Genomic DNA, 18,178 nt, shown 5'->3' with positions numbered 1-18,178 from the left:
ACTTGTTCTATATCAAATTTCTAAAAGATCTCATTTTATGAACTCATTTAAATGTTTCAATCCTTTATACCATGACTAATAATACATTATACAAAAGTAACTAATAATAAAATATTAGTTTCTATGTAGAATTAAACAACAATGACAAGCGTTGGTTAAGCACACTGCACACTCAAATTCTCTATTAGTGATTTTTAGCAAGTAAATCGTAAATGTTAGTTTAAATTCTACTTGCTAAAATGTTATCTTTAGTGAGACCAAAACTACAGGTAAATATTTTAGTGGTATTTGACAACTACAACTCAATGGAATAAATCTTAATATTTCGTGAGTGAATGTTATCTACATTCTTCTCCATTTCTATGCAAAAAATGAGGTGTAGAGAGACAAAATTATCATATCAGAATTTACGTACTCCATTGATATAACTTGTCTTTCAAGGAAGCAAAAAAGAGGTGTACAAAGACAATTATGTTTTAGAGGATAAAAAACAATGACACTACAACATAGTGAACAACAATCTCAAGTTTTGTGGGATTTAAATAAAGGATTGAAAAAGAGTGATTGGGCTTTACACTTTTGTCTCTCTACACCTCATTTTTGAAAGACAAGTTATATAATTGGAGTACATAGATTAAGATGTGATGTGATATATTGTTGAAGAAGAGGAGTTTATAGATGTAGAAATGGCGGAGTGCATAGAAATGAAGAAGATGTAGTGATGGGGTATGCACACATAGAAGATTTCAAAATACAACAATTTTACACTTTGGCACAAAGTGTTTCAATGAAATTGGAACAAGATGGTAATGGAGGAGGTGGTGAAGTCAATTCATTTAACTCTAGTTTCTTCACTTTAAGTCAACTCATAGTTAAATTGTGATTATTTTAATTCCAAGACAGAGTTTTATAATTTATGATTAGACATAATTAGAAGAGTCTTCCTCTTGAGGCATCAAAGTGATTAGCAAGCATAATCAAATTCTAAGGATTCTTGTACCTCTTAACATTATAATAAAGAGATCTAGATCTTTGTCTCTCGATTTCTATCAAATATCCATGTCTCACCAAAGAAGATGGAGATCTATGTCTTTTTGGATAACTTGGAGGATTTGTTTCCTTATTTATTACATTAGGCCTAGTGGAAGATGGAATATGATTTTGAGAATGTGATGCCTTATTCTAGATAGCAATTGATCTTGGTGGTTCCTTCCTTTTTCTAACCATGCTCCAACTATCTGTCATCATGAAATCTTTATAGGGAGGGTTTTTAACATTGTCATTTTCACCTGGGGGCATCATTGACTTATTGTTTTAATTGGGGGTCTATATTAGGCATTATAGTAGGCCATGGGGATTGTGGTTGTTATTGCGAACCAGGAGAAACTACAAACTAATTTTGATTATATATGTTTGACCTGATAGGGCAATAGCTTATTAGATGTCTATCCCGATGATAGAAGAAGAAAACATTAAGCTTATTTAGATGAACTATTGGCTGAAAGAACTCAAATGCTAGACCAACTAGCTTGATATTCTCAGGTAGCTATCTATTTAGGTTCATTTTTATAGAACCACTTGGGTGAAACCTTTGGCTAGAGAACTTATTTGCATTATTTTTACATCAAATGTCTCTTGTAAGTTATGCATCAACTTCCTTTAAGTAGGGTCTAAATGCTAGATTCAGAATTGGTAGCTCAACTCATATTCAATATTTGGATCTAGACAGATCCTCGGGATGAAAATCCAAACTCCAAGCTTGTAAATAACAAATTTGTCCATAGATAACCCAAGTTCTATATTGAAGGACTACTTGTGCATGATCAATTGGTTTTAACTTGTATGAGAAATACCCTTTTCCCAGCCCTCTTAGAGCCTCTATTTCCTACCCTTTATTATCCCAATTTAATTTAGCCCATTTATAAGAATCCATTTTAGATGGTACACCTTTCAAAAAGAATAAAATTATAGATTTATGCTGACATTTTGCAATACAATCTATCACATCATCAAGAAGTAAATACTCTAAGGTTTTACCTTCATTTGCTTGTTCTTCCATTCCCTTGTCTTCTTTGCCTTGCTCTTTCCCTTCTTTGTCAGTCAAGTTTTTTACTCCTTTGTTGTTGTAGAGGGGTTACCTCCCTTTTCACCCACCAAGTCTTTCATTGTTAGATCATACATTACATCACCACTATTTGGATAAAGGTTTTCACCTTCTAAGCATCACCCAAATTGTCTATTTGCTCTCCCACTACTTTCTTTGCCTCTGCCTTCAACCTCATTACCTCCTGATTTTTGTTCCTTTCCTGGTGAACATCCAACACCTCTCCCTGTAAAGAATCCATGTTGCACTTACAATCATGAGTAAGGGATATTGGTTCACCAGTTTTGAATGTTGTCGCAAAATCAGACTACAAGATATTCGACTTTTTGCTAATGGGTCATGATTTTGTTTCCTACTTTTTGGAAAAAACTTGGTAGTTTCTTGTTAGATTATTGTAATTTTCGAGAGATAAGTGAATTGTATTAGTGTACTCTTTGTCGAGATTAATAGAAACTTAGGTTTTTTTCTCATTAAAAAAATCTCATATATTTGATGTCAATATGATTTATTTATTTGTATATGTTTCACCATTGTTTCATTGATCTTTATGGTTTATCATATATTTAAGTACATTGAAACACTTTATTGTTAATATTCTTATTGCACTTTCAATCTCTAATCAAGTAAAAATACAAAGTCGTGTCACACTTAAATTATAAAGGAATTGGCCAATATATGTTTTGTATATATATATATATATATATGATATCATGAGATAAACTAGCAAGCTCAAACAATCTAGCTACCAGGTAAACCCTCGTGACAAGAGTTGAACCTTGGACCTATATGTTGATTATATGCACACACACACACACACACACACACACACACACACACTTATACATATACGTATACACATACACATACACATACACATACATATACATATACATATACATATACACATATATACATATATACATACATGTATACATATACATATACATATACATATATATACATATATACATACATGTATAAATATACATATACATATACATCTACACACACACATGTGTGTGTGTGTGTAGATATACATATACATACATATGTATGTATACATATATAAAAGCATAATATATATATATATATATATATATATATACACACACACACACATATATAAAATTAATTTCACTTATGTATGTGCGAAAGGATATTTTAATATATTTTTATAAATAATAAAAAATATTATTTATAAAAGTAGGAGTTTTTTGAACATCAGGTTTAAAATATATATTTAGTATACATTTTCAATTGAAAAAATTGTGGCTCATATATAACTTATCTAGGATGATAGCTAGATATATGTTTGACCAAAATTAATTTTTAATAAGAAACACTTAAATTCGATTGTGCTAATAAATTGACGTAAAATATGACATTAGTTTATACTTTTATCCACAAGAAAATCAATTTTATTTCTTTCTTTCACAATTTATTATATCAACTATTTTTATTCAATAAATTATTTTCACTAACTACTTATATTAATTTTAAAATAGCAATTTACATTCAATATTTCTATATCTACCAAGAAAAAAAATAAAAAATAAAAATTAAATATAACATAATAATTTCTTATTAAACATAATATTATAAATATATAAAAAAATTATTAAAAAATAGAAGACAAAGCCCTTAAAAAAAGGGAACATCAATTAACTCAACTTATAAGACAATAAATATTAAACATAAAACTAAACTCCAGACTAAACTCTTAATTTCTCTGTTGTTAAAAAAATAATAATAAAAATTGGAGAAACCTTGACCAAAGGGCCTTTCGACATTAATTCTCACGAAAGTTTTTTTTTACATTAATTATTCAGAAAAGTTTTTCTGTTATTCTTTCTGACGGACCTACCATTTGCGTGTGCAGGTCGTATCTCTACAAAATATAATTCTTCACGTCTGCTGCAAACGAACATGGTTGACCAGTAAAAAGAATACATTTGCAACTTGGAGATCAAGTTTCCAGCCAGAATGAAAAATGCTTTCTGCCAGTCGCAATGTAAAGTTGAATACCAGTACAAAAAAAGAGCAAAGCAGTTAGATCACAATCACTGCAAGAAACAAGCATATTCATTGTTCATCCAGATTGTTTCACAAGGATGGAGACATCATGTGAAAGCCGAGGAATGTTAGAATTCAGAAACAGTAACAATGACAGCATATGCAGCTGCAGGCCAGGGCTTTTCTTCATGGTTGATAAATGTGTCAGCTTCTCGCAGATTAGTGGAAATGCCTCTGAAAATTCGCATGTTTTCCTGTTAAAAAATCTTCAAGTTCTATCGGGCTTATCGAATCCCCCCTCTACGTTTATGTGGACAACGATGGCCATTGTGGGACTTTGGTTGCTGTTGACATTTCCATTGCTGTGGTTTGAGCCGAGAAAAGGCTTCTTGTTTCGCGTCAGGGTTTCGCTCACTACATGGGACAACCGATTTTCCTTGCGCCATTGGGTTGTGAGTATTCTTTTATGGGGTGAACTAAAATTCTATCCGGACAAATGCTACATTTGATTTTCTCAATGGAATTTTAAATTTTTGGGTGGTATCAGTTCTTTTTTCTTTTACTTCTATAAATTGTTCACTCTCTTGGAAAAACCTCAGGCTTACATGAAACAATTTACGGTTACCTACTCTGTAAATTTGATCTAGTACTTTCAGCTGGTCTTGTACCGACAGCTGACTTTTGATGTAGTACTCAATTTTATTTGTTTTTTGGGGTTATCTTAGGCGAATAAGTGTCAATTATTTATCATTCACCTAGGAATTTCACTTGATCCTTTACTGAGAGTTGGCAAGATTACTCAATTATACTTATATCTTGTGGAAACATCAAGGGCTAGACATTCCATGAAATCCGCCTAATACTTTTGCTTTGTTATATTACTCAAGTTTATTTGTGTATCTATTTTTTTAAATTCACATAGGACTTTCACTTGATCTTGGACCAAGAATTGGAATTGACAGCTCTATATTCCATTAAATTCACTTGGTACCTCTTTTTTTTACCTTGTACTTGGAGTTGGCTTTGGTATATTAGAAGTCTTGAACTTCTGCAATTCAACTGAGGGGTGTTTATTTTCTTAAATTCACTGAAGAACTTATCTAATTTTATAAACAGAGTTGATTATTGCATATTATTTAATTTTATTTACTTCTTCTAGAAACTTTAGGCATAAACAACACGACCAAGAGTATCTACTTTATCAAATTCACTTGGGATTTCCACCTAAAGATACCTTTGTTATATTATTCAATTTTACTTGTCTCTGGTGGAAACCTTTGGCTTAAACAGCACAACTAAGAGGCATCTTTACTGTCGAATTCACCTAGGACTTCAAGTCTTGTACACAGAGTTGGCTTTGGTATATTACTCAATTTTACTACTCTCTTGTGAAAACATTAGGGTTAGACAATACAATTGAGTATAGTTGCTTTGTAAATGCTTTGTAATGAAAAGTATAGTTGCTTTGATTCTTGTTTGGTGATGTATTAGATCGAGATAATGAATTGTTATGCAGAGTGAGGGATCATTGGAAAGTCCAATCTGGTAATTAATTTGTTGCAGATGTAAAATTTATTGTGAAGTGAATTTGAACAAAGCTAGGTAGTTTTGTTGCAGTCTTATGTTATTGGTATCTGAGTTTGAGGGTAACGACTTGCCTGGGTGAGTGTGATTTTGGTTTCAAGGATTGTTTTACCTCTTGCATCAGTGGTATTAGAGTGGAAGTTCCTGAGTGTGCAGGCATAACCGCTGATTGGAGGCAGTTTGCACTAGGACCTGAGGGTGGAGAGTGTGGATTTTGCTTGCAGATGAATGTGCAAGTTGCAAGAGGAGCTACTTAGAGGCTTTATGTTGAGGCTTTGTGATTCTTTGAGTATGGAAGAGAGAAAGAAAAAGAGGAGTTCTGTCATTGGAAGGATTTTGACAATTCCTGGACTTGAGAAAATCAGAGAGAGAATAAGAGATTGAACAAGAGAAGAATTTATAAAGTTGAAGCAACAAGTGAATGAAATGGCAATGGAGTTAGAAAAAAGAAAATCAGCAAATAGAAGAGTTGAAGGTAATTTTTATCATCTTTCTAATGATGTTTTCAATGTAGGAAAGAAAGCAGATGCAACAAAATGTCATACATGTGATACAGAAGAAGAGGAGGATGGATATGAAGAGATTGATGAACTTGAAGCTGAGGAATGTCTATTAGAAAACATGGAGGGTCAAAATATAGAGGTTGCAGCAGCAACAGAAGAGTTGTGTGAAATGGAGGACATTAAAGCACAGAACAACCAAGTTGCAGGCACAAAAGAAAAGGTGAAACTTGCATTTAGTGAGTCTACTGATGATTCCGATTTGCATGTGAATGGAATAGATGGATATGAGGAGGCTGAAAATTATGTTGCAGCAGTAAGGAAAGGAGAAATACCAGATTTTGATGAGGTTAGAACCAAATTTGATTTATGTTTGAATGATGTGATGATTGACAGTGAAGAAAGAATTGCAACGGTGAAGGTAAATGATGCAAAGTTTAATTTTTTTGAATGTTATTATGGAATGGATGTGAGGATAATAAGGTTGCAGCAAGAGAGAATCCTTTAGAGGATACATGTGAAAATGAAAAAGAGAATTTACTAATTCCGATTGAAGAAGAATGGGATAAATTGATTGCAGGTGGAGTGAAAGTTGCAATATAAGGTAATGAGGTAAATATAGATTTTAATGTAATTATGTATTGATAAAAATGAGAATGTAGAAATGGAGAGAGTTGTTACAACAATAAATCATTTTGAGAATGATGGTGATTTTCATGTTATGGATGAGTTAGTTTAGAAGGTTTGTTGTAGTAATGTGTGGTATGTAGAGGAAAATTTGTATAGTGTTGCAGGGTTCAATGGATGTGCATTTTGGTGGAGGTGGTCAGCTGATGGTGGGTTGGATCCCACAAAAGGGAAGAAGAGAGAAGAGAGCCATTGGCAGAGGAGGACAGTACATGGTGGATGCCAATCCATGAGAGGAGCGAAGAGTGGTAAGTAGAGTTGCAGGAGCAGGTTGACAGTTGTTCTGGCGAGATGTTGGAAGAAGAGGAAAAAGAAATAGTTCAATGTGCAATTGTCATAGCGATGGAGTTTTCTACAGATTGTTCGCAATCGCAAAGGGTGATTCTCTCACAAACTTTCTATTGGTTGCATCTGATGCAGGTTGCATCCTGCCTGCTTGTGCCAAATAGTAATTTTAAAACACTGCCTGGGTATACATGCATGCAAAATGTGGAATTAAAGACAACACACCTTAATTGTTTGACAAAATGCAGGCTTTAGACACTTGGCTACATAACGTCAAATTCCACAACTGTTGCCAACTTCCTTCCTATGTGTTGAGCAAGGTCAGAAAATTGTGACTGTCGTGGAAACAGGGCAGTGGTTTTTGAAAAGTCAGTGGTTGGGAGTTTCGCAACGGCATAAATGTGAGGGTAGAAAATTTGTAGGCATGGAAAGAGAAGGGGGGGTCTTGTTGTGACCATTTCACACATCGCCCCATTAGAATGGGGACCCCCTCTTTTTGCCTTAGGTTTTGCTTTCTCTTTGCTTGTTTTTCTCTCTGCTTTTAGGGTTTTGAGTGAGTGAGTGGTCTGCCTGGGCTGGCTAGATTAGGGCTAAACCTTGGAAGCTCATTTTAGGGTCTTGTTTAGGGAGGTTGTTAGTCGTCTGCCTGAAGCCTCAGGATTGCCAGAATGAAGCATGCCTTTCAGGAGAGTCAAGTTGGTTAGATCTAGTCGGGGAGAATAGGTCTCAGGTCAGGTCTAGAATGAAAGAGAGTTTTTTCTTGTTAGGGTCCTGTTTGTTTCCCTGTCTAGCAGAGCCAGTGAAGAAAAGGAGATGGTTTGACTAAGTTTGATGGAAGATGAAGCGAATCAAGGTAACATGTAGCCTGGAAATGTCAAAATCGCTCCTGACCCTTCCGGAGGGTCCAGGGCGAAAATCCTTTTAGACCTCCTTTTCTTCTCATTTTTGACTGAATGATGCTTTCTAGGGCATGTCTGGAGGTGAATTGATGTGTTCTTGCCTAAAGATGGATTTGATTGTTTTTTGAAGAGCAAGATGATGCCTGAAAGAGGAATTTCGCTCCTGACCCTTCCAAAGGGTCCAGAGTGAATTTTATCCTAAACACTATTTTTTGCCTTGGATAGACTTGCAATCCTGTTCCTAGCCTAGAAAATGATCTAATTTTGCATTGTAAGGTGGTTTGAAATTTGAAGACTGAGCAATTTGGCCTGGAATGGAGATTTCGCTCCTGACCCTTCCAGAGGGTCCAGAGCGAAAATCTTTTTAGAGCTTATTTTTCACTAACTCTGGCTAAGTTTTGATGTGCAGGGTATCTTGGAGGGAGGATTGAACGTTCCTATTGCATTTGAAGATTTGGAAGCTTGCAAAAGGAAGGATTTTTGGACAAATAGTGAAATTCGCTCCTAACCCTTCCAGAGGGTCCAGAGCGAAATTTCCAAAAGCTCTTATTATGTAGTAAAGAAGGTCAAGTTTTGGGCATGAATGAAACGAGAATAACTTGCTTTTGCCTCCTGAAGATGTTTTAACTTGGAAAGTGAAGGATTTTGCCCAAAAGGAGAATTTTCGCTCTTGACCCTTCTAGAGGGTCCAGGGCGAAAATTCCTCAATCACCTATTTTCTTGCAAAGTCAAGTCAAGTTTTGGTTTTTATGGCATGGATGAGAGAGGAATAGTGTTTTCTTCCTTTGAGAGGTGAATTCAACTTGAAAGGATGATGGAATAAGCCTAAAACCTAAAAATCGCTCCTGACCCTTCCAGAGGGTCCAGGGCGAAAATATCTATAGGAGACATTTCTTGCTCAATTTGGTCAAATTGAAGTGTCAAAGGCATGGTGAAAGGAAGAATGAACAGGATGAAAACCTTGGGCATGTTTAGAAATGAAGAAAATGAAGGATTCTGGCCAGGAAAGGCAAAATCGCTCCAGACCCTTCCAAAGGGTCCAGAGCGAAATTCCTTATAAATACATTTTTGGCCTTTCTTGGATATGAAACCTTAATCCTAGCATGATGAAACATGAAATCCCACTTGGCAAAGAAGTTTCAAGGTGGAAAAATGAAGATTTTTGGTCAAGATTGCAATTTTCACTCCTGACCCTTCCAAAGGGTCCAGTGCGAATTTCCTCAAAATCACCTTTTGATATCAAATTTTGCTAAGCCAAGTATGGGATAAGGTCAAACATAGAAAGAATTGTCCCTGGGAGTAAATTGAGATTGCAAGAAATCATCAAAAAGTGAAGGAATTGAGCCAAATGGTGAATTTCGCTCCTGACCCTTCCAAAGGGTCCAGAGCGAAATTCCTAAAAACACCTATTTCCTTGCAAGGTCAAAGCAACTTTTTAGTTTTTATGGCTTGAATGGGTGTGAGGAAGAGTGTTTTGCATTTTGAAGATAATTGAAATTGTCAAGAAGAAGCAATCAAGCCTAGAACATGATTTTCGCTCCTGACCCTTCCAGAGGGTCTAGGGCGAAAATCCTAAAACCTATCTTTTCTTCCAAAGATTGGACTAGACCAAGCTTAGACATGGGTTTGAGAGGACTTTTGAATTGCCTTGAAGTGGAATTGGATTGCTAAGGATGAAAATTTTGAAGCCAAGAGGGAACTTCGCTCCTGACCCTTCCAAAGGGTCCAGAGCGAAATTTCCAAATTCTCCCTTTTTCTTGCAAATTTAAGACAAGATTTTGCTATTCATGACTTGGATGGGAGTGAGGCGTGATGTTCCATGCCTTGGAAATGATTCGAAGATGAAAGGATGAAGGAATTGCCCTAAAATAGAAAAATCGCTCCTGACCCTTCTAGAGGGTCCAGGGCGAAAATCCTAAAACCAACATGTTCCTTTCAAGTTTGTGCTAAGGCAAGACTAGACCAAGGTGGAAAAGGCCTTTGAGACCACTGGTGATTAGATGTTTGCTTCAAAATTTGATGATTCTAGGTCAGAGAAGGAAAATCGCTCCTGACCCTTCCAAAGGGTCCAGGGCGAAAATCTCAAAATCCCCTATTTTGCCTTGCAGGAATAAACCAAGCTTGGATGGAGTGAATGAAGAAGACCATTGCCTAGCCTTGAGGGGTGGATTCAAGACAAAATGATGAAGGAGTAAGCCTAAACAAGAAAAATCGCTCCTGACCCTTCCAGAGGGTCCAGGGCGAAAACCCTAATATCACCTTTTTCTCCCGAATTTGAGTGAGACTAAGCCTGGACTACAAGGAAAGAACCTATTTGGAATGCCTTGAAGAGGTTTTGGACCTTCAAAAATGAGAATTTTGAGCTCAGGAGAGAATTTCGCTCCTAACCCTTCTAGAGGGTCCAGGGCGAAATTCCCAAAATTCAATATTTCCTTAAAAGTTTTGATGAGCTAACCCAGTAATGGAGATAAATGAACCCTGGAGATTGCCTTGGAGGGGGTTAACGATCAAATTAAGGTGAATTTTGACCTAATAAGCAAAAATCGCTCCTGACCCTTCCAAAGGGTCCAGGGCGAAATTTACATTTTCACCTAATTTCCTCATGTGAAATGATAAAAGTTTGAAATGCAAGACTTTGATTAGGTCAAAACAAACATAAGCTCGCCTTCCGGGAGATTTTGGAGTAAAAAACAAGGTACTCAGGACCTAATTTGAAAAATCGCTCCTGACCCTTCCAAAGGGTCCAGGGCGAAATTCTTGAAAACACCTATTATTCACCTTGTTTAGGCTAAGTTGAAGGCAAAATGCAAATTTGTGATGGCAAACCTAGGTTGTGAAGATTTTGATTCATAAAGCAAACTAGCCTAGATGAGAATTCAATCAAGTCTTGAAAGAATTTAGGCCTTCATCACTTTGGATATTTCAGTGCCTAAGAAGCAAAGAGCCTTCATTAAGCCTTGATCAAACCTTGATATTCCTAAATTTTCACCAAATTTGCCAAATTCAAGACATTTGGGGAAGCTAGATCAAATTCGCATGAATTAAGGTCTTTACCATTGAATTAATTAATTTTTAAAGCCTTAAAGCAAATATAAAATCCACCTTGGAGGCCTTGAAATTAATTTTAAAATTTTAAAAAATAAAAGGTGAGCGCTCAAGTTCATTTCTTTGCTTTTACAAGCAAGTCGGCCTCTTTCCAAAGGGAATTTTATTTGTTTTATTGCTAAAAAACCTAGGTCGGCCTCATGGTTAATTAGGGTGAGCGCCCTATTTAAAGGAGATGCTTTGTGGTGAATTCAAATCATTCATTCATTCCTTCTTATGCGAATTTAGAGGAGCAGATTGGAGGAGCGAAATCTAGCAGATTGGAGGCTAAATTTCCAGAATTCCTTGCTAAGTGTTGGAGGCTAGTGAAGGTGAAGTTCTTTTGAAGGCTAATTGAGGTGTAGTTCATCCAAAAGAAGGCCAGAAATTTCAATTTTTGTCCAAACAAAATCTGATCTTCTTTCTTCATTTTTCAAGGTTCATAGTTAGGCTTTCAAAAGTGAAGGTATGAAGAATCCTTTTTGAAGTTCTTATTCAAGACTTGTTTTGATTTTCATAGCAATTTTTTAAAGTCTAAATCTTGAAGATCTAATTTTCATTCATAATTAATTTGAGAATTTGTAATCCTGGATTTATCATGTCATTTTCAAATTGATGTTTTAAATTATTCCCTTGAAAGGTCTTAAATTCTATGCTGTGCTCAAGGACTAATTTTAAGTTTTGGTGTAGGCATCAAATGACGACCCCCAAAGCCGGAGGATCAACTATTTGGCAGACTCTCATCAAACAAGATCAAGCCAGGACAAGGACGACCTCCTCTAGTCCAACAGCATCAAGGACGACCTTCTCCATCCGTTTTCCAATCCAGCATTCGAAGAAAAGCATCACCAAGTTGAGCATTAACCAGGTGTCAGACAAGGTGGCATCCCAGTCATCACTCCTCCAGTTGGGTTGGTCCACCTCAGCATGTCCAGATTCAATGTACCTGGCTCTTTAAAGATGGCACAAACTTCGATGTACCTACCCCGGCTATTCATTGGTCGAATATTTTAGAGAAGACATGTGTCCAAATGATGCAATTATTTCATTGGTCAGAATTAAGTTTGTTGTAACAAACCCTAATTAGGGTTTCATTGTGAAATCTTGACCATTGATCTTGAATTGATCTAGGCCGTTCATTGTATTTGAGGATGCTATATATGCCCTCACTCATTTCATTTTAAGGGGTTAGAAGAGTTAGAGAAAAGTTAGAGAAAAGAGAGAAAGCTTAGAGAGAAGAAAGTTAGAAAGTTATTGTTGTAGCAAGATTGAGTAGTGAAGAAAGAATTTTGAACAATTGTTGTCCATTTGGCTATGAGATCAATAAAATATTGAAGTTATGGTGTTTTATTGCAATACTTGTGGCTATCTTCATGATTGTTTATCTTCTTGAATCACTCTCAGTTGAAATAGCATTTAAATTTTAAGTTTGAAGGACGAAGTGTTGTGCTTGATATTTGATAAGATTCATATTCCAAACCACTAGCTTCTTACTGATTGTAAGGACGCCTTGTGTGGTCAACTGGAAACATTGAGATTGATTAAGAATTCAATCATTCTTGGAAGTATTGATATGTATCTCTATGATAGTATCTATATCCTTGATGATTTGAAAGTTATTGAATCCCCTTAGAAGATCGCATCAATTCCAGTAGAGTTGTAATTTCTTGGCGAAACTGAAATTGGTAGAATCTTATCAAGTCCAGTCTTCATTGAGTCATTCTTAGGATTAGTTCAAGTATCCCTTCTTAGAAACCCTTATCTTTTGACATTTTTTGAAAATCCGTTAGTGTTAGGAAAATCCTGTTCCTGCATTTGGAAAGAAAACGTGGACAAGCTTTCTCTGAAAGTACGTAAGACCCCTTGAAGAAACAGCATATACAACGACCACTGGTGCTTATCCACACGTAGAGATCCTACAACAAAGAACCTTGAAGACATCCCGATTGATCCTTTTCGCGACATCTTCAGCATTCGGAGACTTTAATCAAGAGAGGATAAGGTACCTTTAGGTATTTTATTCTGTGTTTGGTCGTGTACAAAATACACATCAACAGGTCTATGTACCAAAGATATAAATTTGCAGACTAGAGAGTAAACAAAGGACCTGCGAAGTAGTGAGGGCCTCGATGATGGAGGCATTGGCCAAAGCTGTAAGGAGTGTGTGGCTGAGTTGTGTGGGCGTACAGCGGCCCAAGAAGAAGAGGGGATTGCGTGAGAAGGTGGTCAAGGCTAGTGCAAGGGAGAGAAACATATTGTGCATGGGACATATGATGTGTAGGGAGAACTATAAGGGGCTGCAAAAGGAAAGAGGAGATGAATTTGAGAATGGCATTAAGAAGACTAAGATAGCAGCATGAGTAAAGAGTTGATGTCTGAGTGAACGTAGGTGTGATTTTGTCATTTGTATGAGCAGTTAAATGCTTTGTAATGGAGAGTATAGTTGCTTTGATTCTTGTCTCGTGAGGTATTAGACTGAGATAATGAATTGTTATGCAGAGTGAGGGGTCATTGAAAAGTCCAAGCTGGTAATTAATTTGTTGCAGATGTAAAATTTATTGTGAAGTGAATTTGAACAAAGTTAAGTAGTTTTGCTGTAGTCTTATGTGGCAGTGACTTGCCTGGGTGTGTGTGTGATTTTGGTTTCAAGGATTGTTTTGCCCCTTGCATCAGATGTAAACTCAGTTGCTTCTGCTTCAATAACAACCTGTAGGTGATTATTCACATTATTATTAAAGGTCAGAATTTCCTGAGTAATTTCTGAGTTTATACTATCTGCAGTTTTCAGTGCATTATCTTTGTTAATGCATATAGTTTGTAACATTAAAAATTCAAAGTCCTCTTCATTGCAATCACTTCACATCTACTTTCTATGGTAGAAAATGTGAAGTAGTATGCATCAAATAGAGGACTCTTTACATTGAACGGCCCATGTTGACTCTTAGATCAATGGCTGAGATTACAAGATAAAACCCTAATTAGGGTTTGTTACAACAAACTCCTTCTAGCCAATGAGAAAATTACAATATGATGGACACATGTAGTCCATAGGATGAGTCAGGTGCATTGAACTTGGACATCTTGACTTGGATTCCTTTGATTGGTGGAATGATGACTGGAATGCCACCTTAGCTTGCCTTGTAGACTAGATTGACTTGCCTTGTTCCACTGAATCTTTCACCTTGAAGTCCTTCACCTTGGAGTACTAGCAATAATTCTTGGATAGGAAATTCAAGATTGTAAAACATCCTTTTGTCTTTGTCACTATCTTCCTCCAAGACTTGACATGTTGATCCTCCACATTCGCCTTTGTGATGTTGTCTCATTTGACTTGTCTCTTACATTGATGTAGTTCTTGATTTCATGCTGAGCGCAACCTCCTGACCTAAAACTCCTTCATGTTGTTCATGCTTGATCATCCTCATGACGTAGGAAGTATCTTCATTGTTGTACTAGCCTTGATTTTGATTTTCTCATCATTGTCATGTCTGTCTTTCCTTCATTTGTTTGGCATCATGGTGAAGCCCTCTTCATGTCTTGAGTTAATCCAAATCTTCACTTTGATCTTGTGCATCTTACATCCTTGTAGGGCTTTCATCTTCATCCATTTCCTTGCATGACCTTGTTGAGTCCTTGATCTTGCATGCTCCATACATCACATTGCTTGCATCAACCTGAAAAAGACTAAGAAAACATTTAAATCTTGACTATGAATGACACCGTAAGTAAGAAAAATGCAAGATAATTGACAAAATTTGCTTCTCGAAACCCTTCAAAAATCTGGAAATTGTCCTCTTCAAACTTTTGGAAATGATGTTCCAGATCTGAAAACACTCAAAAAGGTGAAGAGAAACACTCAGATCTGCTTGTAAAACTTTGATTTATTCTTTCCAATTATGAGCTCCTTTGCTCCAGATCTGATTTTAGCAAAATTCGCTGTTTCCTCTATCCTTGGGAATGATTTCATGGTCTGAATTCCTTATGCTGGTTGTGGCTTTGAATATTGTCTCCTTCTTGTGCGAATTTGTTTCATTCCCTTGGAGCGAATTTGAAACAAATTTCCTTTCTACGATTTTGCTGTGTCTAAATCCTTTATGCAAACTTTAGAAGGTTAGATATGAATTTGATTTGAATTAGGTGCTTCTCTTCTTTGTTATATGTCTTCTTCTCAACCATTGCACCTCTTCACCTTCATACACTTCCAGACGACTTGCCTTAGAGACATTTTTTATGTTTGTTTTAATTAAAATTCACATTTGTTTAACACTTAATGCTTAAGCCGACCCTCGTACCTTTCATGCGATTTTTCAATAGCCATTAATTAAAGCACTTAGGTTTTGAATTTTAATTGCAAGGTGGAAATTCGATATGTATGGGGACTGAATTAGTCCCTATAGAATTCACTTAGTCCTTAGTTCATTCCACCAAATGCAATGGTGAAGAATCAATAGATATAGGGACAAGAATTAATGCCTATGAAAACTCGCACTACCTTGTCATGATTCATCCACAAGTGGAAACCCGATTTGGATAAGGACGATTTGATCCTTATGGGATTTGTTTTGTGCCTATGAAATTTGTTCAAATTTTGCAAGCTTTAACATTGAGTGGAGAGTTGATATGTATAGGGACTATTTTAGTTCGTATGAAAATTCATTTTTCTTTGCGAGTTTTATCTTCAAATGGAAATTCGATAGGGATAGGGACAATTTAGTCCCTATGAATTTTGTCAATGCTTGTTAGGTAATTTGTCTAGTGGAAATTCGACCTGTATAGGGACTTTTGATCCTCATTTTTGTCCCTACTTTTGTCCTTATTTTTGACGTAAACCCCCATAGGTAAGTTGATTCTTGTGGAGAGGGTGGAAAATCGACCCTCATATGGACAATTTGATCTTTGATTCAATTGCTTAGTGGAGATTTGACTTCCATAGGGACTAAATGGATTTTCATCATCATTTCTTTGCTTCAAGACCCCTAGGAGTGGAAAATCGATCTTCATAGGGATTCCTCACCCGTCATCACAAATTTCACATTATCTTGCAACCATTTTCATCACTTTCGCTCAGTTTCAAAGGGAGAGTGGAAATTCGATTTGCATGAGGACAAAACTAGACAAATTTAGACAACTTAGTTCTATGAATGACTCCCTTGCAAATTGACAACTTTTCACATCCTCTAACGACATTTCTTGCTTCATGACAACTTTTGATAATATTAGCTAATTAACAACTTTAATCATGATACGACACCCTCTCATAAGCAAAGGTTAAAACTAGGAAATTATTGCTAAGCTAAGGCAATCTAAGCAAAACATCTATCTAAAAAGCGAAAAAGTGGGGGTCCCCATTTGCAATGGGGCGATGTGTGAAAACATCACAACAAAGTCCTTCTCCTTTCCTTTCATTATTCCTTATTCTTTCAATGATGAAGTGCTTTCCATTATCAATATAAGCAGATAGGTTCGACCATAGAAGATGATATGCATATTTCTCCTTCGACCCTATGGATATGTAGAGTTCAGATATTAGATAGCTTCAGCCATAGAAGCCGATATGTATGTTTCTCTCCTGAACCTATGGATATGCAGGGTTCAGAGTTTACATAGGTTTGTCTATAGAAGATGATATGTATCTTTCTCCTTTGAACCTATGGATATGTAGAGTTTAGATAATAGATGATCATATTCATTGTAGGTCCATTGAAACTCAAAATATAATCAACTAGAGCGCACCAATCATCATCTAAGATCAATGGCTTGACCTTTTGGGTTCTATTTGTATCTGATTTCCATCAACTACAAAAATTGTTGATGACCATGGTGCTCAAAGGCTCTTGCAACTTAATGAGTTGTCTTTAGATGAACGTGCGTAATGTGAATCAAGTCTCAATAATCTAACATGGTGTAAAAAAATAAAACATTTAAAAAAATAGATGATATATCATATAAAGAATATTTGATAGCAAACTTAAAGTAAATAAAAAATAGAACAATAAAATATTGAAATTTCATAAACTTACCTTCAACATCTCCACCTTGGAGGCCTCAAAAATGACGTGACATAAAATAATTTGTCACAAACATTTGAATCTCCTCAATCTAATTGTAAGATTTTTTGACTCACTTGATCTATGTGCCAATTTTCTCTATCACCTAGTTGAGGGAGTGGACGACAGATGGTGACCAAAAAATATTTCCATATCTAGTTTCCACTAATAAACCTACCACCCTCCAATTTTTAGCATTGTTTGCTATGACTTGAACAAAATTTTTTGGGGCTCACCGTTTCAATAGATTCTATGAGGATGTTGACAATGAAGCTTGCATCCTTCACTTTCTCTTCACAGTCAACTACCTTCAAAAACATTGACTATGTAGCCACACTAGAATGACATGAATTAATAGTATATTTTTAAAATGCTTCCATTTGTAAAAAGTGATATTCTTGTTTCAAAACATGTTTCCTTGATTGTCTACAAGCATGTCTTTATATAAGTTTTTTCCTTGGACAATAAGGTGGTGCACACATTTTCATACCTAGGAATGGTCTAATAAACAATTGCATTACTAATTGCCATCATTATTTACCGCCAATTTGACGATCTCACAAGGATGAAAGGAAGCTCATTGGGATAAATGCAATGAGAAATGTATTGATTTGCAATCCTCTTCGTATCATTCTAGAAGGCCTTTTTCCAATGTGTCTCTTTTATGGGAAATAGAAGGGGTTTCGACTTCTTGGGAAAATAGTGGCAGAATGAAAGGATGTGGGTTAGTTGATGTTTGATACCATAGGCCATGAAGAGGCTTGTGTGATCCTTTCTTGGATAAAGTACATGCTCTTTCTTTCTCATATTTTTTAAAGGACATGCTCTTTCTTTCTCATCTTTTTTTTCTCACTTACATTGTTAGCATCTTCTTGTTTTGTAATATATGCCTTGGCAACTCTTTTTTGTTTGGCTTTGGACAAACTTTTATTTCTTGGCTGGTCATATTACATAGCCGAGTTTTCATTTGACTAT

General features: G+C 35.8%; 1 protein-coding gene across 2 annotated transcripts in view; it reads left to right on the top strand.

Annotated features, from left to right (window-relative positions):
- The first annotated feature begins 3,905 nt into the window (after window positions 1-3,905).
- Window positions 3,906-18,178, top strand: part of LOC131067616 (uncharacterized) — a 90,546-nt gene continuing 76,273 nt past the window's right edge. The window contains exon 1 of one of the 2 annotated variants that reach the window (XM_058002695.2): window positions 3,906-4,569. In XM_058002695.2, coding sequence (XP_057858678.2) covers window positions 4,216-4,569 — 354 coding nt within the window. In that variant the 5' untranslated portion in view covers window positions 3,906-4,215. The remainder of the gene's footprint in view (window positions 4,570-18,178) is intronic. The other variant, XM_058002694.2, reaches the window with a different exon arrangement.

Source organism: Cryptomeria japonica, chromosome 5, assembly GCF_030272615.1.
Source record: "Cryptomeria japonica chromosome 5, Sugi_1.0, whole genome shotgun sequence".
NCBI lineage: Eukaryota > Viridiplantae > Streptophyta > Pinopsida > Cupressales > Cupressaceae > Cryptomeria > Cryptomeria japonica.
The sequence above is the reverse complement of the archived record's forward strand: the minus strand, read 5'-3'. Positions and strand labels throughout refer to the sequence as shown.